Genomic DNA, 25,093 nt, shown 5'->3' with positions numbered 1-25,093 from the left:
CAGTGCTTATGTTCACTGTAGGAAAAATCAGCCATCTTGGCAAACTTTGAATTTCTCATTTTCGGTTCTGTGATTGCCTTTTGTCTAGCATGTTATGTAGATATTTACATATGTTTGGATTGGATGAATATTAAATAACCAAATAAACTTCAAGGTCAGTTTTACGAAAAGCTTCTCTATTGCAGGGCCCAGTAGAATTAAATTGATTTCTTGTGATATTCCATTCTAGAATCTCTCTGACAGGGAAAAATAATTGATGCGAGTCATTGTTAAGGGCTTTCGATATTTCTTCCTTATTAATGCTCTTCTACAAGTTTGATGTAACTGGTAGCACCCAAGGAATTGGTAGGTGCTAGAAATGCAGCCTAAAAAGGATTGGCTAAAACCAAAAGCATACATTTCCTTTTGGACTGTCACAACAGAAGTTCAGGCCCCGGTTTGGTGATCAATCAGTTGATCAATCAATGGTATATATTGGATGCTTACTATGTGACTATACTAAGTGCTTGGGTGAGCACAAGACAATCGAATTAGCAGACATGTTCTCTGGCTAGTACAATGTGCTGAGATACCTCATCTCAATATAACAGAGCAGCACATAGCATGGTCTCTGCTACACAGATGATACCAGTTGCCTTTAAGTTGGGTATTTTTATTTTAAGTATCCAGCCTCTCTCTGCCTTGGCTCCTACTACCAAGTCGTACAGCTCAGAAGGGTGCCTGTGTTCACAGGGACCTGAGAAGGGAATATAAAGGCTCTGCAGCAAGCAAAGGGCACACCTAGAAATCCTCTAGGTTCTGGTGTCCTGGCAAAATGAGGTGTGTGGCGTCATTACATTATCTGTGGGCCCAGAGTAATGCAAGTGACATCGTGTGGGCCCACGTGGTATCCGTAAGGGCTGTCAGTGAGCACCTTGGCAACAAAATGAAACAAACATTTGAGGATGAAAGACACCATTTATCATTCTCTGGTGTAGAAAAGTGAAACTGTTAGAAGAGAACTGCTCATACAGATTGACTATCTTCAGGGCTCCCATCTGTAAACTAGCTTTCACATTCCCATTGTCTTCTCTCTGCTCCCTCAATCTTTGAGTTCATGCCTTTGAAAAAAATCCACTGTTTTGCCAGCCAAAGGGAAAGACTGGGACAGTGAATTTGAGTCAGTTTGGATAATACAGTCATCAGAGTCCATGTTGGCTGACTAGTTTTAGAGTCCCTGGAAAACATCAGAAAACCTCCATTTCCCTGTCTGGGAATACAAAGAGAGGCAAACAGGTAGGCCGAACTTTGCAGAGTGTGCTCCCTTTATATTAACAGGAATCATAAGGCAGCCACGGTACAACTGTTTTGGCAAAATAAACCTCCAGTGGACTTAAATGCGGTTGTGCACTGAATCTGGAAAGAAGCAGACATGAGTTTCATGGCATTAGAAGACAATGCTTGAGGTCAGTTATATGGTCACTTTTAAAAAATGACATCAGTGTTAAATGTCACTTCTTCCCCATCCCATTTCAGGGACCTATTCTTGGCCATGCTTGAGGGTGTCCTACTGCCTTTTTCCTTTACTTTTCTTCTATTCACTTCTTCACTGCCATTTTGTTTCAAATAAGCATTTCCTTTGGTCGCTCTGTGTGAAATGGTTGCTTTGTAAGAGCCAAGGAGGTGAATGTCCATATTAATCCCTTGTCTTCTTCCGTGTCTTTCAGGTGAGAATGGTGAAAGATGGGAACCCCTCTTGGAAGCCCACTTTCATTGTAAAACCTGATGGTGGTTGTCAAGGTGACGGAATCTACCTCATTAAAGATCCCAGTGATATTAGATTGACAGGCAACCTCCAGAACAGGCCGTCTGTGGTCCAGGAGTACATCTGTAAACCTCTCCTCATCGACAAGCTGAAGTTCGATATTCGACTGTATGTCTTACTAAAGTCTTTAGAACCATTAGAGATTTATATAGCCAAAGATGGACTCTCTAGATTTTGTACAGAACAGTATCAGGAGCCTAACCTCAAAAACTTGCATCATGTATTTATGCACTTAACCAACTATTCCCTGAACATCCATAGCGGGAACTTCATTCATTCTGACAACGTAAACACGGGGAGCAAAAGGACCTTCTCCAGCATTCTTTATAGACTTTCTTCCAAGGGGATTGACATCAAGAAAGTATGGTCTGATATCATTTCCTTGGTGATAAAAACAATCATTGCCCTGACTCCAGAGCTCAAAGTTTTCTACCAGTCTGATATTCCAGCGGGAAAGCCTGGACCAACGTGCTTCCAGGTAAGCATTGAATCGGGGCGATGCCAAGGGGATGGCACTTCGTCAGTTCTGGGAGCTGGCACTATACAGGGAACAAGAAAAATTTTGGTGGGTTTAAATTTCAGGTACAACGAGACCTTTTGGAAATTCACAGACTTGTTCTACACAGCCCAAGTGCACTACAGTGTCAAGCAGTTATTCATTCAATCATTCATTCGATCATTCTGTTGAGTGCGTACTGGGTGCAGATTACTGTACTAAACGCCTGGGAGAGTACATTACAACAGTAAACAGACAATTCTCTGCCCACCATTAGCTTACACTCTAGAGTCGGGGAGACAATCATCACATAGAGAGTGGAAAAGTAGTCCATGTAGACACCTCAAGTGGACATTTCAGTTGTAGAATGTACATTTTGCAGCCTGGATTGCCTGTTTGGGTTGATCAAATCAATCTTATAACTATACGGTTTTTCATTTCACTTGGCCTGGGCAGAGTCAGCCACACTCAGGTATTCAGAGATTAAATAATTAGCTTCAATTTTATCACTGTACCATTTTTCTTACTCTATTTGAAAATCATAAGAATAGCTGAAGGGAATCAGGATCCCATGCATCTCTAGAGCTTGGTGTGCGCATTCCAAATTCTCTTTTACCTTCTATTATAGGTCATCAAATTGTAAGTTCCTTGAAGGCAGAGAATGAGCATCTGGCTTCTTTTCTACTCTCTCAGATAATACTGGTTATTATCTGGCCAATATAAACATGAAGGTTCTGCTGTGTGACTTTGGGCAAGTCACTTCACTTCTGTGGCTCCATTTCCTCATCTGTAAAATGGGATTAGGAGTGTGAGTTCCATGAGGCACAAGGACTGTGTCGAACCCGATTTGTTTGTCTCCACCCCAGTGCTTAGTACAATACCTGGCACACAGTAAGTGCTTAACAAACACCAGAATTGTTATTATTCCAAGTGCTTAGTAAAGTACTTTCCACTCAGTAGGTGCTCAATAATTAATTGATTGAGTTAGAGACGATAGCACCACTTCCCAAGAAATAGTTGGTTCAAAAATATAATCTGAATGACTCATCTTTCTCCTAAACCCATTCTTCTTCCCATTTTGCTAATCTCTGTTCATGGCATCACCATTCTCCCCATTCTCCCACTGCTAAATCCTGTTGCTTCTTTCTGCACAACATTTCCCACATCCACCCATTCCTCTTCATTCGGAGTGCTACCACTTGGTCCAAGCTTTTATCATACTGCAGCTAGACTATTGTATCACCATAATTGCCAGTCTCCTGCCTCCACCTCTCCCCATGATCTCCCTGATCTCTGCTGTCACAGAAGTCATCTTCGTTAACCGTGGCTCTTCAAAACCCTCCAGTGACTTCAAACATCGAGCCAAAACCCCTCAGGATTGTCTTCAAGACTCCCAACTCTTCCCATCTTGCATAGCCACCCTTTTTACCCTATTGCTTTCTGGCTCACTCGCTTCATTCCTCTCAAGCAAATCTCCTACGAGACCTCATTCTCAACTCTCCTGCCTCCATCCTCTTGCTCATGTTCCACCAGCCTGAACTACACCACCACCCAAAAAAAAATAAATCGATCAATCGATGATTAAGCACTTACTGTGTGCAGAGCACTGAACTAAGCACTTGGAAGAGTACAATATGAGACAGAGTTGGTAGATATCTTTCCTGCCCACAACAAGTTTACAGTCTAGAATCGATACAAAGATTACTGTCTTCGGAGATAAGAAGCATGGCAGGGTTGTGATAATAGGAAGATTCTGATGAGGTCCCCTAGCACTGAGTGAAGATTGGGAAGGGAAGCCATAACCCAATGCGCTACAGATTTCCCCACTTTCAAAGCCCTACTACCAATTCAGCTCCTCCAAAAAGCCTTCCCTGATTAACTCACAATACCCCAAGTCACATCCCCCCATCAGCCACTTCTAGCACTTGCATATTTATTTATAATCTCCATCATCTATGTATAGTTAATAGTACTCTCATTTTATTTATTCTAGTCTCCCTCTCTGTAAATATTTTCATGCCTGTCTTCCCTGTAAGAGTATAAGCCCTTTTGTGGGCAGGGAACATGTTGAAAGCTTCTATTGAAATTTCCCAGTTAGTACAGTGCAATGCACCAACTAAATACCTTTACTACTAATACCAATCAACCAATTACTAGTATTTATTGAGCACCTACTCTGTTTGGATCACTGTAACAAGTGCTTGGGAGAGTTCATTAGAATTAGTAGATGTGATCCCTAGCCTCAGAGAATTTACAGTGTAGCAGGGGAGACAGGCATTAAAATGGTACTAGAAAGCGTATTTAGCCTACTCATAAAAATGGAGACAAAAATCCTCTTAATTATGCTTTGAGACAAAACTGTATGCATTGTTGCCTTAAGAAATCCAGGGTTTGGGAGCTTTTCTTCAAAATTTCTTTGCTTTTCCCCTTGCAGTATAAGCCAGTCCAATCCAGTCAACAAATATTTATCCAGTCCCTCACTGAGCACAGCTCTGGTCCCGAAAGCAGAGAGTCTAGTTTGGCAATTAAAAAAAGATGAGAATTCCCAGTCAATACTCAACTTCTCACTAATTTTTGCACCTTGTTTCTCAGGCTGTGCTGGGCTAAAGTGTCTAGGTAGATACATCATTGTAACTGTAATCATTCTTATTTTTTTTGTCATCATTACTAAAAGATCTGTAGTACATTACATTTTCCACCTTTATCTGGTATAAATATAGAGATGAAGGAGCCATAGTGGAAATGGGCAGAAGGGAGAGAAAAGAGAAAAAAGGTGTGTGTGTGTGAGAGAGAGAGAGAGAGACAGAGACAGAGAGAGAGAGATAAGATCCTCACTAAATTTCCATCCGAAAACGAACTCTTCAGAACTGTAATTTAGTCAGTCACCGGAAAACAGTCACACTGCCTGTGATTGTATTAACAAATGGTATCATTAAAGTTAGAAAGAGCTCTACTGAGTCTGCAATTTAATAATTAGTGTCTAAATCTCCAATAAATGCTCTACAGACAAGTACATCTAAGCTGATTCATTTTTTTTCTAGCAAATAGGCACCGACAGCAGAAAATGGATTTTTCCCTCATCCTTCTTTAAAGGCTCAGAGAGAGAAATGAGGCAACCATATCTTTTTTCCTTAGTGCTTGGAGGCTTGAGGTTTCTCTTAACCTTTGGCTTGTTATTATTATTATTACATTTCTAAGTGCTTACCATGTGACAAACACTGTTCTAAGCCCTGGGGTATATACAAATTAATCAGGTCAGACGCAGTCCCTGTGCCACATGCAGTTTACAGTCTAAGTAAGAGAGAGACCAGATGTTGAATCCCCATTTTACAGGTGAGGAAATTGAGGCATAGAGAATTTAAGTGACTTGTCCAAGGTCACACAGCAGGCAACTGGCAGAGGCAGAATCAGAACCCAGGTCTTCCGACTCTCAAGTCTGTGCTCTTTCCACTTGGCAGTACTGCTCCTCAAGTCTGGAAATCTGAGAAATATTTGGAAATCAAGTATTTTGGCAGGTGCCACACTGGTGTTTGAAATTGGATCAGAAAAAAACATTAGCACTAGGGGGGCAGAATCCCTGAAAGAACAATGCCCTGAGAGTGGCAACCTGCACATATAAAAGAATCATAAATATTTTTCGCCATAATTTTGTTATGCACCTTGATTCTGATTCAAGAATTTGAAGGACTGTGCTTCTCAAATATAGAAGCATAGCCTCAGAGAAACTGAAAGCAGCAATTGTGTTGTGTGTGTGTCTGTGTGTGTATTTTGATTGATTGGTATTGACACTTAGCATAATAGAAAATCCATTAAAGAAGAAAGAGGCCATAGACTTGTAACATTTCAGATGACACGGACTATGCGGAAATGCTCTCCAAGAGACCATCATGTTAACGAGGTCCTTATAAATCATGTCTGAGGGCAGACCTGCCTCTAACAAGAGAATCTGAGAAACTCTTGTTTCCAAGGCACAAGCTCATAGCTGATTTCAACACCTGCTCTTATCCATAACAATACAGTCAGCACTTGATAATTTAGCCTATATAGTCAAAACCATTCTAAGTCATGTGTACCGTTCCCAGATTTTAGGTTTTGACATTCTGCTAATGAAAAATCTGAAGCCGATGCTCCTTGAAGTGAATGCAAACCCCAGCATGAGAATAGAACATGAACAAGAGGTAAGAGGTTTTCCCACAAAAAAGGTTTTGTGGTTGAGCAAGCAAAAACTTTAAAGTATTTTGGAACTAGGACTCTTTTTTGCAAAGAGAAGTCTTATAAGACTGCTTGTCCCTTTACACATGCCCTTCCATGTTGTTTACAAGTTCTTGAAACCTATGAAATATGCTAAATCTGCCCATCAAGTTTGGCATGAACTTATTATTGGGCCCCAGACGAGAAGCTAATTGCACTTCTGTGAAAATGATTTAGACATTTTGACATGGCTGAATCATAAAAATGAAATGAATAGCTATCATTTTTCTTTTATTTTGGTTTTTCATTTTCAAAGGATTGTCATTTTCCAGAATACATTAAAAACAATTACAAAAATAATTTTGTGTATCTGTAATCTCTATTTCTGCTAATAGTTCACAACCTGCAAGTTAACACTACCCCTGAACTGAAAATGAAATCTTTTGGAGGGGCGGGGTGGGGTGGGGGGGAGGAGGGTGTGTGTGTGTGTTTGACCCTGAATCCCTGCCATCCTTGTAACACAGAATCCTTTGTAAATTAAAGCTTTCTCCAGGTGTGTTCGAAACTGTCCCGAGCCTGGTAGATGAAGAAGTTAAAGTGGCTGTGATCAGGGATACTCTCCGCCTAATGGACCCACTTAAGAAGAAAAAAAGTGATAATCAGTAAGTATTGGGATACTATTTGCTTTTATCATTAGGGCTCTGCTAATGTTTCCGACAGGTAAGATAAGATCTTTGGAATATTAAGAAACATGTTCTGGCTTGTTTTGAAAATTTCTAAGTGACTACACTGTGGACTGGATTTACATTTCCAATAATCTAATGTTATTTGCCATTTAAAGTATCGTCTCTAGGCAACCAGAGTGCTCACCGAATCGGGAGAGAGCAGATTTGCATATTAATTTAATGTGTGGGGTACTCCTGATGAATTACTTGCCCCTATGCAGGATACAAACTGGGTAAAATTCCTTGTAAAAAAAAATGTTCTCTTCAGATCTCTTGCAAGTTAATAGCTTCAGGATATCTTCTATGTGGGAAAGGGCATATCTTTCAGGATCACAGTATATTTGCGGTTGTTTTAGGAACCCTCGTTACAACTCCCTGGGAAAGGAAAGAGCTGATTGTACCATTTTCTTTGGTCACTGGGTCAAACTGAGATATGAACCTTCACCTCTTGCCTACCGTGAAGAGGAGATTGGGCCAGGTAGGGCTGGGTCTAGAAAAAACTACCTAGGAATGTCAGTTCTGAGGGAGAGTCATTCATTCTTCCGGGGAGTTAATTGCTGTTTCTGAAGATTGGAGACTGGAGAGTTCCCTGCATTAGAAAGGAAAGTTTCCTGTCTTGGCTCACCAGTCTCATTGGTTAATATCCCTTTGGAGCAGAGAATACCTTGCAGGGAGTGTTTCTCATGTTTCATTCAATCAATATTATTTATTGAGTGCTTACTATGTGAAGAGCACTGTGCTCTTGGGAGAGTACAGTATAACAGAGTTGGTAGATATGTACTCTGCCCATAAGGGGCTTACAGTCTAGCGTGGGAGGTATGCCTTGGGGTATATTATTGGAGAGATTACAGGTTAGTTCTGCTTTCTTTGGTGATTAATTAAAAAATAGATGAAACTTGGCAAGTTAATCAAATTAGGGGCTTTCAGCTCTATTTTGGAAAAATTGCTATCTTTCAGATAATTGACTTTATTAGGTGGAGTTACTCTCCCTCGCTTTAAAGTCTTATAGACGGCGCATCTCCTCCAAGAGGCCTTCCCTGACTAAGTCCTCCTTTCTTTTACTCCCATTTCCTTCTGTGTTGCCCTAGCTTGTTTCTATTCATCCCCGCCACAATATGTTATTATTTATATTAATGTTCATGCCCCCTCTAAACCATAGGCTTATTGTGGGCAGGGAATGTGTCTATTTTTATATTGTACTCTTCCAAATGCTTAATATAGTGCTCTACACACATTAAGTGCTCAATAAATATGGTTGACTTACCGATTCACTGTCTGACTGGTCTAAATACTATGTACAGCAACTATTTTTGCCCTCAGAAGCGATAACCAACATGAAGTACTTCAAGAATGTTGCTTCACTTGTAATGAAAAGCCCTTTTTTCTACCATATGCATCATAAATTAATGCATGGATTTTGCTACTTCCTAGATGTACTTTATAAGCACTTTCTCTGATTATTGTTTTTTTTTCCCTAGAGTTGATTGTATTCATCATATGTGGGGAAAGAGGTTGAAATTGTTTCCAACACATTTCCATATAAATACAACTTGATAGTTCGAGAGGGAGGGCACTTTCCTTTTTACATTCTGCTGCTAAATTATCCTGTTGTTCAAATTGGTGCTTATGTCACCCTGGCTGAGTGCAAGGAAGGACAAATATCTCAGTTGTTGGAGTTTTTTGCTGGATCCTGAACTAGAAGAGACCTCTAGAGGTCACCTCAGAATATCATCTAAATATTGATACTAAATCGTGATGATGAAGATCTACTCTGCCTTCTGCATCAAACCTTTGACAAAAATCCCAGGGAGAGGGATTCCTCGATCTTGCCCATTGTTTAATGCAATCCATTGGCAGCAAGAATATGAGATCTCGTGTTGGTGTGTGTTTTATATGTTTAATTTTCTCTGCAGGATGGAAAAAAGTTTCATTTGTTTTCCGGTTGTGGGCATGGAGGTTGTCAGATTGTAAGCTTATAATCATCAGCCTTTATTGAGTAGTAGTAATGATAGCATTTATTGAATGCCCAGTAAGTGCAATTAACTGTACTAAGTATACAGGAAGTTCAAAACAAGTGGTGCATTACTTGCCCACAAAGAGTACCCACTCTAATGGGGAAGGCAGGCATCAAAGTATTTGAATATACATTAGAATTCATGTATTTACTTAAATTCTGAGGATGGATTATAAATAAGTACATAAGAGCTTGAGATAGCTAATGAGAAGCACCATGATGTAGTGAAAAGCAGCATGCCGTAGTGGATTGAGCACGGGCCTGGGAGACAGAAGGTCTTTGGTTCTAATCCTGGTTCCATCACTTGTCTGTTGTCTGACCTTGGGCAAGTCACTTCACTTCTCTGTGCCTCAGTTACCTCATCTGTAAAATGTGGATTGAGACTGTGAGCCCCGTGTGGGACAGGGGCTGTGTCCAACCAGATTTGCTTGTATCCACCCCAGCATTTAGTATAGTTCCTGACACATAGTGCTTAGCAGATACCATAATTATATATATAACTTTTTTTTCCTTTTTAATTATGTTTGTTGTGCACTTACTATGTGCTAGTCCCTGTAATAAGCGCTGAGGTAGATACAAGATACCCGGGTTGGACACAGTCCCCGTCCCAGATAGGGCTAACAGTCTTAATCCCCATTTGTAGTTGAGGTAACTGAGTCCCAGGCAAGTTAAGTGACTTGGTGAAGGTCACACAGCAGATGTTGCTGTGTCAGGATTAGAACCCAGGTCCTCTGACTCCCAGGCCAGTGCTTTTTCCACTAAGCCACTCTGCTTCCCTCTTCTGGGAGTTAATCAGGGAAGATGTGATGGAGGGTGAAGGTTTTGAAAAGGGGGAGGGCTGTATAAGTTATCAAACTTGGTTGAGGGGAGGGAGAGAGGAATTCCAAGCAGGAAGACAGTGTGAGTGAGGGGTTAGAGGCAGGAGAGTTGTGAAAGCTAGGTACAGTTTGAAAGCTAGTTTTCAGGAAGGAAGAAAGTGAGTTAGGGAATAGCAGGTGAAAGGGCAGATGTGTAAAGTGGGGTTATGAGCAGTTTTTGCTTGATAGAGGGGAGGAAGTGGAGGATTTTTGAAGAATGGAGTGACAGGTCTATTGTGAGCAGTGTATTCTATGGTGCCTTTTTTAAAGATGCAAAATTTAAGTTTTACTTGAATTTTAAAATCCTTACCCAAAGGCATAAAGGTTTTGGATTGCAGGAACAGAGACATAACCTGATCCAAAATGGTGGGTCAGGAGAACACATCTAAATAAACATCTGACTGTTGGAATCCCGGCTCCGCCGCTTGCCAGCTGTGTGACTTTGGGCAAGTCACTTAACTTCTCTGTGCCTCAGTTACCTCATCTGTAAAATGGGGATTAAAACTGTGAGCCCCACGTGGGACAACCTGATCACCCAGTGCTTAGAACAGTGCTTTGCACATAGTAAGCGCTTAACAAATACCACCATTTATTTATTTGTTCTTGATCCTGAGAGATGGAGAGGGGGAGAGCAGGGTTTGAGTAAGGAGATTAGCCCATGCCGAAATCATTCTTGTTCTGCTGATCTGAGTTAGAAGTGGAAAGCAGTTATTCATTTCTAATGCTGATTGCCAGGACATTATTTAATTGCTTTTTTCCATAGAGCCAGAAGTTCACTTGGGTCATAATCCAGATCACTGTTTCTTACCTCAAACCTTTGAATGCTTAAAGAGCAAAGATGAAAATGTTTAACTTTGTGCCCTTTGCATTTTCATGAATTCAGTAAATTAGTAAATTGAATTAGACTGGCAGCCTGTGCAAGGTTCAGCATATTTTTATAGGTAAAAAGGTTAGCAAAGAAACCAAAGGTAAGTTTAGAAATGCTTTCTTTGGGGATAATTAGGTTTCTTTCAACTAGATTTAGTAATCCAGAGCTTAGAACAGTGCTCTGCACATAGTAAGTGCTTAATAAATGCCATCATTATTAATAGTATTTTCCTAGGCTGACACTGTCTTATTGTAGCAGGTGGGTCAAAGGGCAGACAGATGTCAGAATATTTTGTCTTCCTCATCCTCTAAATAGAATTTCTTGCCTCTCTTTTCTTCCCCTCACCCACCAATTACTTGGCTTCTCTCCCTTGCCCAAATCGTCCCTTCCTGCCCCCATCTGCAGCAATGCTCCAACTGATGCCACTAATTGAGTGATTGGTATGATATTCAAAACAGTTTTCCCTAAGCAAGCTGAGGCCTGAGTAGTTTTTCTATTCTAGAAAGTGCAGTACTCTCTCCTTTTCTATGTGTGGGGCTAGCCTGCAGTAGCTTCTCTCTCTCCAGCTGTTCTTTTTCTGTTTAAATGCTTGGAGGTTTACATCCAGGCTGGAGGGTGGCTCAGTACATTTTCATTTAGGCACCATGGAATGCTGAGAGTTCTTGTGCAAATATCCTGGAATGACAGGAGGCTTAACTCCATGATCTTCCTGCTGCTTTTACAGTTGCTGAGAGGGAAAGGAATTACAGGTCATTTATTGTAATGGAGCTCATTAAGTAAGTAGAAAACAAGATAATTTACCTCAAGATACATGTTAAATTTTGTCTAGAGCAATTATAAATTTTTCCTGAATCTGAGGGATGATTTGAATGCAAAAAAAAAGAGGAGGGCAGTTTAGGGTAGAGACTTGAAAGAAAACCTGAAAAGGATGACCCCCATTTATCTTTTTTATACAAAAAAAAAGATTGGCTACTAAGAATTTTCATGTATGTCAGGTTCTGAATAACCAATAAAAATCTTGCTCCCATCTTCCCTTAGGGGAAGGAGTTTGTTGAAATGGATCAATTTTCTAGAATTATAGTGATCCTGAGTTTTTCTGAGATGCTTTTATTGGATAATTCCTGAAGTTCATTAGACATGAACAGATTTTCTTCAATGGTAGGTGTGCATGCTTTTGAATAAATTAACAAAAGATAGAAAGCAAACAAATGTACAGATATAGGCCATTGCAGAGAAATTGCAGTTTTCAGTAAGTGGGCTTTCTCTCTTCCCCCTAGTATTTCCAGGTAGAAATTAGGTTATATATTTACTTAGAAATGTCTTTTTTGGTTACTCTGTGACTGCTTAAATTTTATGTTTACTGTACAGCCAGAGTAGTTTGCCCTTTGAAGGTTTGGTTGGCTTTTTAAATTATATGTATTTTAAATGTCCTATCCTGTCTCTTGTGAGCAAATATTGTGACTAGGAACAGAAATCATTCTTTCACTTGACATGTTAGTCAAGAATAGAATGACTAATGCCTCATTTAATGTGCCAAACCACAAGGGCAAATTAAGTGAATCAAACTTTTTAAATACTATGATATCACCAATAGCATGGCTGGACCTTAGCATTAATGATCTGGATAATTCAGGACCTGAATTATCTGTATATTGCTGGAGAGACACAGATGTTTCGGTCTGGATAATAACATATAGACCCTGCCCTATCACCAAGAACAGTAGCTTAGTGATAGAGTGTTGAGTGTCAATAATAGCCAACCTGCCTATGGTAAAGGAAAAGGATTTAAATACCTCTTTTAAAAAATGTTATTTAAGTGCTTACTATGTGCCAGGCACTGTATTAAGCACTGGGGTAGATACAAGCTAATCGAGTTGAACACAGTCCATGTCCCACATGGAGCGCACAGTCTTAGTCCTCATTTTAACAGATGAGGTAATTGAGGCACAGAGAAGTGAACTGACTTGCCTAAGGTCACACATCAAACAAGTGGCAAAGTGGGATTAGAACCCAGGTCCTTCTGTCACCCAGGCCCATGCTCTGTCCACTAGGACATGCTGTTTCTCCAAACTTCTCAAAATTTTTCAGCCTTTTTCCTTTGTGCCCACTAAGGGAAAAGTACCAGAGCAAAACTTGAGCTTGACTGATTGACCATCTAAATCTTGATCAATCATATTTACTGAGTGCTTACTGGGTACAGAGCACTGTACTAAGAGCTTAGGAGAGTACAGTACAATTAAGTTGGTAGACACATTCCTTGGCCACAATGAGCCAAGGGGAAGCAGTGTGGCTCAGTGGAAAGAGCCTGGGCTTTGGAGTCAGAGGTCATGGGTTCGACTCCTGGCTCTGCCACTTGTCAGCTGTGTGACTGTGGGCAAGTCACTTAACTTCTCTGGGCCTCAGATACCTCATCTGTAAAATAGGGATTAAAACTGTGAGCCCCACGTGGGACAAACTGATCACCCTGTATCCCCCCAGCGCTTAGAACAGTGCTTTGCACATAGTAAGCGCTTAACAAATACCACCATTATTAATGAGCTCACAGTCTAGAGAGGGAGACAGACCTTAATATAAATAAATTATGGATATGTACATAAGTGCTGTAGGAGGGGTGAATAACGGGAACAAATCAGGGAGACACAGAAGGGAGTGGGAAATGAGGGCTTCATCAGGGAAGGCCTCTTGGAGGAGATGTGCCTTCAAAAAGGCTTTGAAGGTGGGGAGAATAATTGCCAGATATGGAGAGGGAAGACATTTCAGGCCAGAAGCAGGATGTGGGTGAGAAGTCGGCAGTGAGATAGATGAGATTGGGGTACAGTTAATAGGTTGACAATAGAGGGGCAAAGTGTGCAGGCTAGGTTGTAGTAGGAGCTCAGTGAGGTTGGTAGATGGGGGCAAGTAGTTGATTTCTTAATGTGCTTTCAGTCTTATAGAAAGAGCTTTGGTAATTACCATTTTGTGGTTGAGATTCTGTGGTTGGGTAGGTTTGGAAAAGATTTGGTGGAGGTCTTACGAACCAAGTATTTTTGCTAGGTGGTGACTTTATTACTTATTATAGCTTGACTCCTGAGATCACATGAGTCAATCAGTAGTATTTATTGGTATTTACTGTGTGCAGAGGACTGTACTAAGTTTATGGGAGAATACAATACCAAAGAGTTGGTAGACACAATCCCTGCCCACAAGGAGCTTGCCGTCTAGCTTGTTTGCTTTTATTGAGGGGAGGTGGGAGAGTAGTAAGGTGGGTAAGGTTGACCTTCTAGGTGGTCCCTAGGGGTTGAGTGCTGAATGGCATGAAAATCCTGGGCTCAGACTGGTTGTGGGTCCTCCTTGAGGCTGGTCTGCCCTGTAGTGGGCTGCTTTCATGGCACAATTACTCAAGGTACCCTCCTGCTGTGGAGGGGCCCTCAGATGAAGGGGCTGCTTTGGAACTTGCTTACACCTTCTTTGGTCCAGCTCTTTCTCTTTCCAAAACCTACTGTGAAGTGGCAGTAAAAAAATTGCAACCATTTCTCAGAATGCAATTCAGTGCTTAGGTGCTTTTTTAAATTTTTTTTAATACAACTAAAACAATGAATTTGGAAGAAATGATCATCTTCATTTATGATGAGCAATCATTTTGTATACTGGGCTTGGCTTGATGGTGACAAATTAGCATTAAAAAAGAATTGGACCCTAAACAAGACTCATTAATCAAGCCACATTCATGAATGCATGAAAATCTTTACATCTGAAAGCCAATGAAGTAAGATTTCACTTCAGGAAGAAATGAAAGTGCAAAATCCAAATTTTTTTGTGTGTGTGGTAAATGCCTAGTAGACATTGATTTAAATAAAGTTTAGCAGTATCTGTTACACAGTTTGAACACTTAAGGAAGAAAAAGTGAAGAAAACTAAGCTGTAAATGAACTGCATACTTGACAGGTGAGTCTTCCGCTGTGGGGATGAATTTGATTTCCCTCTAATTATCTACTAGATTAAAATAAATGAAGCATAAAAATTAAAGTGAGTTTTAGAAATCATCCTAAAATACTTCATTATCAAGAAAAATTAATGGATGTGAAATATTCTGTAGCTTAATTTTATTTTTTTCTCATTATGAATCATTGACTCTTTTTGGCACTGAGACAGGGAGGTATTTACAAAGACACAAAGACTATTAAGATGTATATGTGACTCAGTGGAATTTATTATAGGTAGATCTCCTGAGAGCTGAGAACTTTTTGGCATTGCCAGTACAACAGTTAATAAATAAAAAAAGAAGTGCTTTGTTTCCAACTAAAGTGAATGATCTTAAAAGGTTTTATCGACTAAATTTACTTAGCAGGAATTTAAATATCCCGTGCCTCGGTCACTGTGGCAGTATCCACGTTGGCCAGTTCAGAGCAGCTGCTGGGTTGATGGAGAGAGTCTTCTTTCACTGGGGTCTTTGCATCAGAGGAACCATCGTCTACAGAGAAGCAGTGTGGCTCTGTGATTAGAGCACGAGCCTGGGTGTCAGAAGAACCTGGGTTCTAATCCTGACTCTGACACATGTCTGCTGTGTGGGCGAGTCACTTAAACTTCTTTGGGTCTCAGTTACCTCATCTGTCAAAATGGGGATTAAGAGTGTGAGGCCTACGTGGGACAGACTGCGTCCAACCTGACTGACATATCTATTCTACTGCTTAGAACAGTGTTTGATGCATAGTAAGCACCCGTCAAACGGCAGGGACTGTCTCTGTTGCCAACTTGTACATCCCAAGCGCTTAGTACAGTGCTCTGCACATAGTAAGCGCTCAATAAATACTATTGAATGAATGAATGATTATTTAGAGATTGAGGTTTTCTTTAGAGGGAAAGTCTTTGGCAAGAAATCAATTTAACATGTAGCCTGGAACACGAGGTATCCAGAAGTGAGGAAAGAAAGGTATTGATGAGTTTCCCATTTTGGTAAAACTGTATGGGTTCCTCATAGAGTTTGTGCTGGCAGCATCTCCAACTTTGCCGATTACCAAGTTTTGGCTATGAGAAATCCCTGGTGGTCTTGGGCTTTCTGGGGTCTCCATTAGGATGTTGTCCACTTTCCCCAATTCTGGATGCCTTATGTGCAGGACCAAATCATATCAAATTGTATTATTTAGTACTTTGTTCAGAGCACTATGCCTTTAATGCTTGGGGGAGTAGAGTACAGTGGAGTGATGGACACTGCCCTTGCCCTCAAGAAATTTACAATCTACAGATAGGGAAAGCATGGAGTATAAGGATAGGTACATCAGTACTGTGGTGAGGATCAAAGTGCTTAAGGTAAACAGACAGAAGCCAATAGGGTAAATCCAGTGCTGACTGGTTTCATTCAGAAGGCTGTCACTCCTGTTGAAAACTAACCTTAGACTAGGTGCTAAATACAATTCTGCATGTGACTTTCTCTGACTACAGAACCAAAAAGACTCCATTTTCTTTTTTTCAGACCAGAAACTCAAGGCAGCTTCATGAATTCGTGCTTTTCTTAATCCATGTTTAATGCTGAACCGCTGGCTCTTTAAAATCAAAATTAAGTGGTTGTGAAATATAACATTCCAAGTATCAAGCTCTTTTTAAATATATCTTCTGTGAGGGAAGAATTAAGAGTTTTTCCTTGTTGCTTTTACTGTGTGATATCAGAAAATCTCCTCAGTTGGATGCATGCTTAATTTTGATTCAGAGGCTCACCACAATTGCAGCAAATAGTAAAAAATGAACTCAATCTCGGCAAGAGCAGAGTTTCAGTGCTATTTGTTTGATTTTGTGTTACGGCACAGCTGCTTGGAGGGCTTCTGATTTGAACTTATGGAGTTATAGAATAACATCATTTGGGAACAGTAAATCTAGCAGGTCACTGATTTCAACCATTTAATTATTGAAAACTTGAATATGTTTTCTTGCAGCATGAATATTTAATACGGAGTCACAGATAAATGGGTTTCTCTACTAAATTTTGTCATTGCTCAGCCACTTTTATAGTGAGGACTTTAGCAGTGGGTCAAAAGCAACGTGCTTCGCATTCATCCGGGATCCAGGAAGGGCAGTCAATTTCGTAAACAAGGAAGAGCACTCCTAAGAGCATACCCAAAGAATGAGCATTTCGGCATCATTTATAAGTCATTCAGCTACTGTGGATCTGCAGATTCTTTCCTTTGCTGTTGCAGGCAAACCCAGTGTTGTGATTTAGGTGTTTTTTTTGTTGTTGTTTTTTTTGTTCAAAGGTGTAAATCTGTGTTACCACCTGCTGCCAGATTGAACATTTAAAAAGAGAATGCTTCTATATCTGCCCTGCCCTCCTCCACCTCTACCCTGCCCCCCTTAAAATTCTGTCCTGAGGCTTCCCTACCATCGCACCCTGGCAGGATCCTCAAAACGTGGGATCCATCATGTGTAGGTGGAGCTAGACTGTCAGTCTGTTGTTGGGTAGGGATTGCCTCTATTTGTTGCCGAATTGTACTTTCCAAGCGCTTAGTACAGTGCTCTGCACACAATAAATCCTCAATAAATACGATTGAATGAAAGATGTGAGGGATCCGAGGTGGGATTAAGGGGAGGATGAAGGTAGTCTCCTATCAGACCCCTTGCACCGGTTCCACCCTCACAACCCTGTGCTTTGGGTGTCCCAGTTATGTGGGCTGGAAGGGAAACCACACAGAGAGAGCTGAGGTGGGCCAGCTTGTTTTTGAAAGGCCCGTGGGATAAATTTGCAGTTTGAGTATGAGCCCCCACCAGAGGGGGCATAGTGCTTGGCACATAGCGCTTAACAAATACCATCATTATTATTATAAGGTGGTAGTGCATAAGAAGTACTTAAATACTATAGTTACTACCCTCCCTCCTGCCGGAAGCTCCCTCCCTGTTGGTATCCAATGGACCACCACTCTCTCTGTCTTCAAAGCCCCACTAATATCCTATTTTCTCCAGGAAGCCATCCCTGACCTATTCGCTCATCTCCCCCAACCTTTTCTAGCCTCCCTTTTGCATCACCTATGTGCTTGCATTCATACCTCCTCAGAACTGTGATTCTCACCTCATCTCCATAGCATTCATGTGCATATCTTATTAATGTCTATCTCTGTTTCTTTGTTCATCTGTAAAACTAGGATTGACTTGTAAGCCCCATGTGGGACATGAACTGTATCCAACCTGATTATCTTGTATCTACCCCAGCCTAGTATAGTGCCGTGCACATAGTAAGTGCTTAAAAAATACCATATTAAAAAAATCCATCAATGGCATTTACTGAGTGCTTACTGTGAGTTGAGCTGTGTATTCTGTGTTTTTTAATGGTATTTTTATGATTATTATGGTATTTTTTGTGCTTGGGAAAGTATGCTTAATTGTAACCTCTGTGAGGGTGGGGATTGGGTCATCCATTCTGTTTTACTCTCCCAAGTGCACATGGCAAATGCTCAGTAAATACTGTTGATTGATAGGTAAGTGAAAGAGGCAGGTTCAAGGTTTTGTGGGAGGCATAGAGGCAGCAGATTGAAGGCAGGGGGTTGCTGGGAGGTTGAAGAGATAGCATAGGTGGTCATTCGCTGTCATATTGGGCAGTCTCGTTTTCAACTGGTCTGCCCTTTCCCCAGCACTTAAGGCACCAAACATCTCTCTCTTTTTTTTTTTAACTTAGATTTTCTGGTTTGGCTCCTGTTACCGAGCCCCATGGCTTGGAAGTGACACCCCATGTTTACCTGGTCCCAGGAGGGGAATGAATTGATTCTGGAGCAAGGGGGGAGGTTTGAATGGACTTCCATAAAACTTTGCATATGAGGGTCACACACACAATTATGTAATGCGTGTGACATCCTTTGCTTCTCAGTGCCTGGGTTCTGTGAAGGCGGTCAGCAAGCCGCCTCTAGATTGGTGTGGTGAGTAAAGAAAAACAGTGGTAATGGCTCAGCTGGGGTGGCATCAGAGCTCATCTATAATGTTCTTGCCAGTGCTAGCAAGTGGAGACACCCCTCTTTTGCTCACCTGCCACTATATTTAGAAATATCCCTGCCAGAAAGGGAAGTTGTACTAGTGTCTGTTTGTAACAATTAGGTGCTGTTCGATTCAAATATGTGCAGTCTCTCCCCGGGGCCAACCCCATATAGATTGCATGTGCTTTTGTCGAGAGTGAGATTGGATCTAAAGGAAATTTCTTCAGTTAAATGGTCAATTTAATGAAGTTGAGGAAGACTGTTGTGAATCAACTTTGCTCACATCAGCAGTAGTTTAATTAAGATAATTACCGATGCAGATCATTGCCCCAATTGGGGATTCAAATTGAAAATCAATTTCCAGAGATTTCACAAACTTTTCATCCTGTAATGTTATGCTTAAGGGGAGTTGGGAGGAGGAAGGATGTCATGGTTAAATAAGTAATAAGTGCAGAGGATTGAAATGGGAAGTATTTAGCAAATGGTAATTATTCCATGGCATGTCATCTGTTTCCTTTAAAAAAAACATAGAATATGGGACTGGAGCACACCCTTTTAAATTGGAAAAATATTCAAAATCTAAAACTATCAGGCATAAAATGCAAAATGTTTGGTACTGAATTGGAAGTTATGTGTATCATTTAGGGTGTATATGTGCTAAAGAGTGTTTTGCTTTTGGGGTTTTTTTATTTTAAATCACTGGCTAATCGTGTTCCTTGCTCCTAGCAGTAATGATTTGCTTCTATGTTGTGTAAAAAGGAAATATTGGAGTCCTGGTTTATTAACGTTAATTAGTTTGGAGAAAATAAATGGGATTGTTTCTCAGAAAACAGTTAGGGACACAAAAGCCTATTTTTTTGGTTGCCGTTTTAATCTCAGTACTTATTATGGGCTCCATTATGATCATTTAGATATACACGGTGGACAGCTTTTCTCCTAATCCAGAATTCATCCAACAGAACTGGTAATTAGGGAGAATACCGTTATTCCTGTGTAGAAAGAACCACACTCATTTTTTCTCAAATAATACCCTTCACTGAGCTTCATTATTTTCTCAAATCATATACTTCATGGTAGAAACAGTTTCAGCCTGTAGTAATTACTCTGTCACTTGCTGTCATATAAAACACATGATGGAAACAGAATAGATGGATAGAGGACTTTAAGAACTATTTCCTCTGCTCATGGAACACTTCTGACTTCTTTTTTTCCTCTCATGTACTAGGACCACAGAGCAAATGAATCCTTTAAATAGAGAAGCAGCATGGTGTAGTGGATAGAGCACAGGTCTCCTGGGAGTCAGAGACCTGGGTTCTAATCCCTTTTCCGTCACTTGCCTGCTGTGTGACCTCAGTCAAGTCACTTCACTTCTCTGGGCCTCAGTTATCTCATCTGTAAAATGGGAATTAAGAGTGTGAGCCCCATGTGGGACAGGGACTGTACCCAAACTGATTAGCTTGTATCTATCCCAGCTCTTAACACATATTAAGCACTCAACATATACCATTAAAAAAATAGACCACTGTGTCAGACCAACCTTGTGGAAGATTTATAAGTATTTTCTCTGTTCTGTGATTTGATTTTTGAAGGGGACTTTTGGAAGAAGTATAATTTTCTTGAGGCAGGGTCCTTCAACACATCCCAGACCCAAGACCCAGAAACAAGTAGAACTGATGTGTTGGGGAATCCGATGTTGGCAATTGCATCATGTTGGTGCTTGGGTCCTTCCTGGATGTAGCAATGGGCCCACTATACCATAAGTAATTTTCCCTGTTCCTAGAGGAACATGACTTGATTTGTTATTTTGAGCACTCCCATTTATTTCCAGTATTTCACCGTCCATGGTGTCTTCAAATATGAAGGACGATTCTATCTACCTGGAGAGAGGAAGCCAATAATGTTTGTGATGCCTTACTGTTGTCATTGTCAGTTCGTGGGTGATGCAGGTGGGGCTAGAGTTGCGTTTCCTCTATTGTTTATTAATTGCATTTTGGTCTGTATTGATAACCCCTTACTTCTCCCTTCCCTCTCTCTCTCTCCTTTGTTCTGTTTTTGCTGCCTCCCTCCTGCCCTTTGGCATCACCCCTGGAGCCCTGTTTCAGGAGTCTGTGCCCTTAGAGATCAGCCACTGTCTAGCTTTGAGATATGGCAGCCACAGTCACTTTATATTCTTTAAATGGCCCTGACCTCCTCCCTCCATTCCCCAGGCCTGGCTGCCTCCGTTCCTCTTCTCTTCCCTCCTCTCCCCTCCCTGGGGCTGCTACTACAGCATAGCTCAGTGGAAAAAGCATGGGCTTGGGAGATAGAGGTCATGGGTTCTGATCCCGGCTCTGCCACTTGTCAGCTGTGTGACTTTGGGGAAGTCACTTCACTTCTCTGTGCCTCAGTTACCTCCATCTGTAAAATGGGGATTAAGACTGTGATCCCCACCTGGGACAGTCTGATTAGCTTGTATCCCCCCAGTGCTTAGAATAGTGCTTGGCACATAGCGCTTAGCAAATGCCATCATCATTATTATTATTATTACTATATTTCCTACTTCTTCTTGCTCATCCGGACCTGACCTTCCACTGGTTTCCAACTCCTCCAGGCTGCCTCCTAACTCCCCCAGCATCCTCCTGGGGTCTGCTCACTCTCCAAGGGGCTGATGGTTCATCCTCTGGCTCCTTGCTGCCTCCTGCCACCTCCTAGCCCTCCCTACCCACCACCCCTTCAATCAATCAGTGGTAGTTATCGAGCCCTTTGTGCAGATCACAAGAAACAGCATGACCTAGTGGATAGAGCACAGACCTGGGAGTCAGAAGGATCTGGGTTCTAATCCCACCTCTGTCACTTGTCTGCCATGTGATCTTGGGCAAGTCACTTCACTTCTCTGTGCCTCAGTTACCTTATTTGTAAAATAGGAATTAAGACAGAGAACCTCACGTGGGACAGGGATTGTGTCCAACCTGATTTATTTGTATCTACCCCAGCGGTTATTACAGTGCCTGGCACACAGTAAGCGCTTAACAAATACCATAAATATTATTATTATTATCATTATACTCTAGTTTTACAGTTGGACACAATCCCTGCCTTCAAAGACCTTATGGTCTAAACCTTCCAGCTACTTCCCAGACTGTGGCCCCCTTCAATTTGTCAACCAATCAATCAGTTTTGTTTGAGGACTTTGTACAGAGCACCGTACCAAGCTTTTGGGGAGTGCATTTCAGTTGGTGGACCACAATCAAGGAACTTCCAGTCTAATCTTCCTTTCTGCTGCCTCTTTCTTCCACCTCAAGCTGCTCTGCCCAATCTCACCTAGTACTGATGTCGGAGAGACTCGTTCGTTAAGGAAATGCTCCATCAACTGTTTAGCAAGAAACACTTTGCGTCTTTTATTACGTGATGGACTTAACCTAACATTGCAGGCCACAGACACACTATTACTGAAGGATGTCTGTCTGACAAAGAGTCCCTGTCTAACTTCCCTGGCCCAGGTTTATTTAAACATAGTGAACTGGGCTTTTATGTTTCACTCATCATCCAGCTCTCTAAAAAGAGAACCCATTACTTAAGAATAAAAATAGAAATGAAATTAATTTTTAACTTTACTGTTATCAGAACAGTCAAATTTACAACCTCTAACTCCATAGCCCTTTATCAAAGCTGTTTCCCACAGGTCTTAACCTCTCTCTAGTAGGTATAATGAGGCTCTCATTCACCAGCTAGGAATCTCACCCAAGTCTAATGCTTTGCTGTCAGACTCCCACCTTCAGCACTGTCCATCAGGCATGGTAAGGGATATTTAGAAAAATGTTTTTGCATTTTTTTTTTTAGTATGTTGTTCTCTATATAGATTTCTTATGGGGAAGCAGCATGGCATAGTGGATAGAGCACGGGCCTGGGAGTCAGAAGGTCATGAGTTCTAATTCTGACTCTGCCACTTGTCTGCTATGTGGCCTTGGGCAAGTCAGATCATTTCTCTTGGCTTCAGTTACCTCATCTGTAAAATGGGGATTAAGACTGGGAGCCCGATGCAGGACAGGGACTGTGTCCAACCTGATTTAACTTGTATCGACTCCAGCTCTTAGTACAGTGCCTAACACATAGTAAGCACTTAATGCCATAATTATTATTATTTATTATCACAACCCACCTGACTACCTTATCGACCATTTCACTGACCTCCCTCCCTCCGGTGTTTTCCCCTCCCTGGTCCATATCTCACTCTGTTGCCTGGATCATTTTTCTAAAAAAGAAATCATTCAGTCTACATCTTTCCACTCCTCAAAAGACCATCCCATCACCTCAACAAACAGAAACTTTCTCATTGGCTTGAAGGCACTCATTCAGCTCTCTCCTGTCCTACCTTACCTTGTTCACACATTTCCTTTTAACCAATCTCCTCACTGTACCTCAGTCTCCTTTGTCCTACCACCCACCCCTTGCTCATGTCCATCCTTCCTTCCCCTTTGTTTCTGATAGACCACCACTCTTCCCATCTTCAAAGCCCAACTAAAATCCTATCTCCTCCAAGAGGCCTTCCCTGACTAAGCCTTCACTTCCCCTATTCATCCTCCCTTCTTCATCACCTGTGCACTTGGATGTTTACCCCTTAAGCAGTTTAACATTCACCCCATTCTCAGTCCCACAGTATGTGTATACTTGTGCCAGGAACTGTACTAAGCACTGGGGTAGATAAGTTAATCAGCTTGGACCCACTCCCTGTCCCACATAGGGCTCAAAGTTTTAATCCCCATTTTACAGATGAGGTATCTGAGACACAGAGAAATGAAGTGGCTTGCCTGAGGTCACACAGCAAAAAAGTGGCACAGCTGGGATTAGAACCCAAGTCCTTCTGACTTCCAGGTCCACACTCTATCCACAGGCCACGCTGCCTCATTTACTCTGCCATTTTCCTCATCTGTAATTCATTTTGCCATCTGTCTCCTTGTCTAGTCTCCCAGATCCTTGTGGACAGGCCTCAGGTCTACCAACTCAATTGTATTGTATCAATCATTCAATGGTATTTATTGAACATTTACTGTGTGCCAAGCACTGTACTAAATGCTAGGGAGGGTACAACAGAGTATTCTCCCAAGTGTTTAGTACAGTGAGCTGCCCACAGTTAATGTTCAAAAAATTCCATTGATTTCAATGTCAGTTCCCAACCATTTGCTGGACATGTCTACCTTGGATTAGGGGTTTTTCAAAGCAAGGTGTTGTTTGTTTTTTATTTCACTAAATTTCTTGTATATTGAGGGTGCATACCAGAGGTTAAATTGCATTGGATTCTCCCAGCACCAGGGATGACCGAGGATGGGGAAGAATAGGTCTCTGCATTCCTGGGCATCTCTTGCTACAACTCCCACAGGGTTAAGAAAATTCACTCCTCTGTTTCATGGCTAAACATGTAGAGGGTCCTCTTGGTCAGGGCTTTTATATTAATTGTGGTATTATATGCAGAATTAATAATAATAATGTTGGTTGATAATAATAATAATGTTGGTATTTGTTAAGTGCTTACTATGTGCAGAGCACTGTTCTAAGCGCTGGGGTAGATACAGAGTAATCGGATTATCCCACATGAGGCTCACAGTCTTAATCCCCAATTTACAGATGAGGTAACTGAGGCACAGAGAAGTTAAGTGACTTGCCCAAAGGCACACAGCTGACAAGTGGAGAGTCCGGGATTAGAACCCATGACCTCTGACTCCCAAGCCCATACTCTTTTCACTAAGCCATGCTCCTTCCCTATCCCTTCATTCCCTACATATTTGTCATATATTATAATTTGCTTATTCACATTAATGCCTGTCTCCCCCTCTAGACTGTAAGCTTGTTAAGGGCAGGAACAGATCTGCTTCTGTTATATTGTGTTCTCGCAAGGACTTAGTACAGTGCTCTGCACATGGTAAGCACTCAATAAATACCACTGAATGATTGATTAATAGGGGAGATTAACACAAAATAATTTACGTAAAGGAGGAAAAGGAGAATGGATAGGTATTTAGGTTAAAAATAAATATTGAAATGGTGGAATTGTTAATTAGTATTTACAAAAGTGCTATAGATAGCTGTGAATGTGTAAATGCTAAGGCCTTTTCCCTTTACCACTGAAACCCTGCTGCATTCCGATAATAGTACATATAAGTATGGTAGTTATTAAGCCTTTACTTTGTGTCAAGCACTGTTCTAAGCAGTGGAGTAGATACAAGTTAATAAGGTC

At 41.2% G+C, this 25,093-nt stretch overlaps 1 protein-coding gene across 1 annotated transcript in view; it reads left to right on the top strand.

The window, feature by feature from the left end:
- The window catches only part of TTLL11 (tubulin tyrosine ligase like 11), a 216,666-nt gene that overhangs the window by 73,327 nt on the left and 118,246 nt on the right, over positions 1-25,093 (top strand). The window contains exons 4-6 of the mRNA XM_029063565.1: positions 1,707-2,282; positions 6,383-6,478; positions 7,035-7,153. Coding sequence (XP_028919398.1) covers positions 1,707-2,282; positions 6,383-6,478; positions 7,035-7,153 — 791 coding nt within the window. The remainder of the gene's footprint in view (positions 1-1,706; positions 2,283-6,382; positions 6,479-7,034; positions 7,154-25,093) is intronic.

This window comes from Ornithorhynchus anatinus, chromosome 4 (genome assembly GCF_004115215.2).
Source record: "Ornithorhynchus anatinus isolate Pmale09 chromosome 4, mOrnAna1.pri.v4, whole genome shotgun sequence".
Taxonomy (NCBI): domain Eukaryota; kingdom Metazoa; phylum Chordata; class Mammalia; order Monotremata; family Ornithorhynchidae; genus Ornithorhynchus; species Ornithorhynchus anatinus.
Note: the sequence above shows the minus strand (reverse complement) of the source record. Positions and strands in the feature narration are given on the sequence as shown.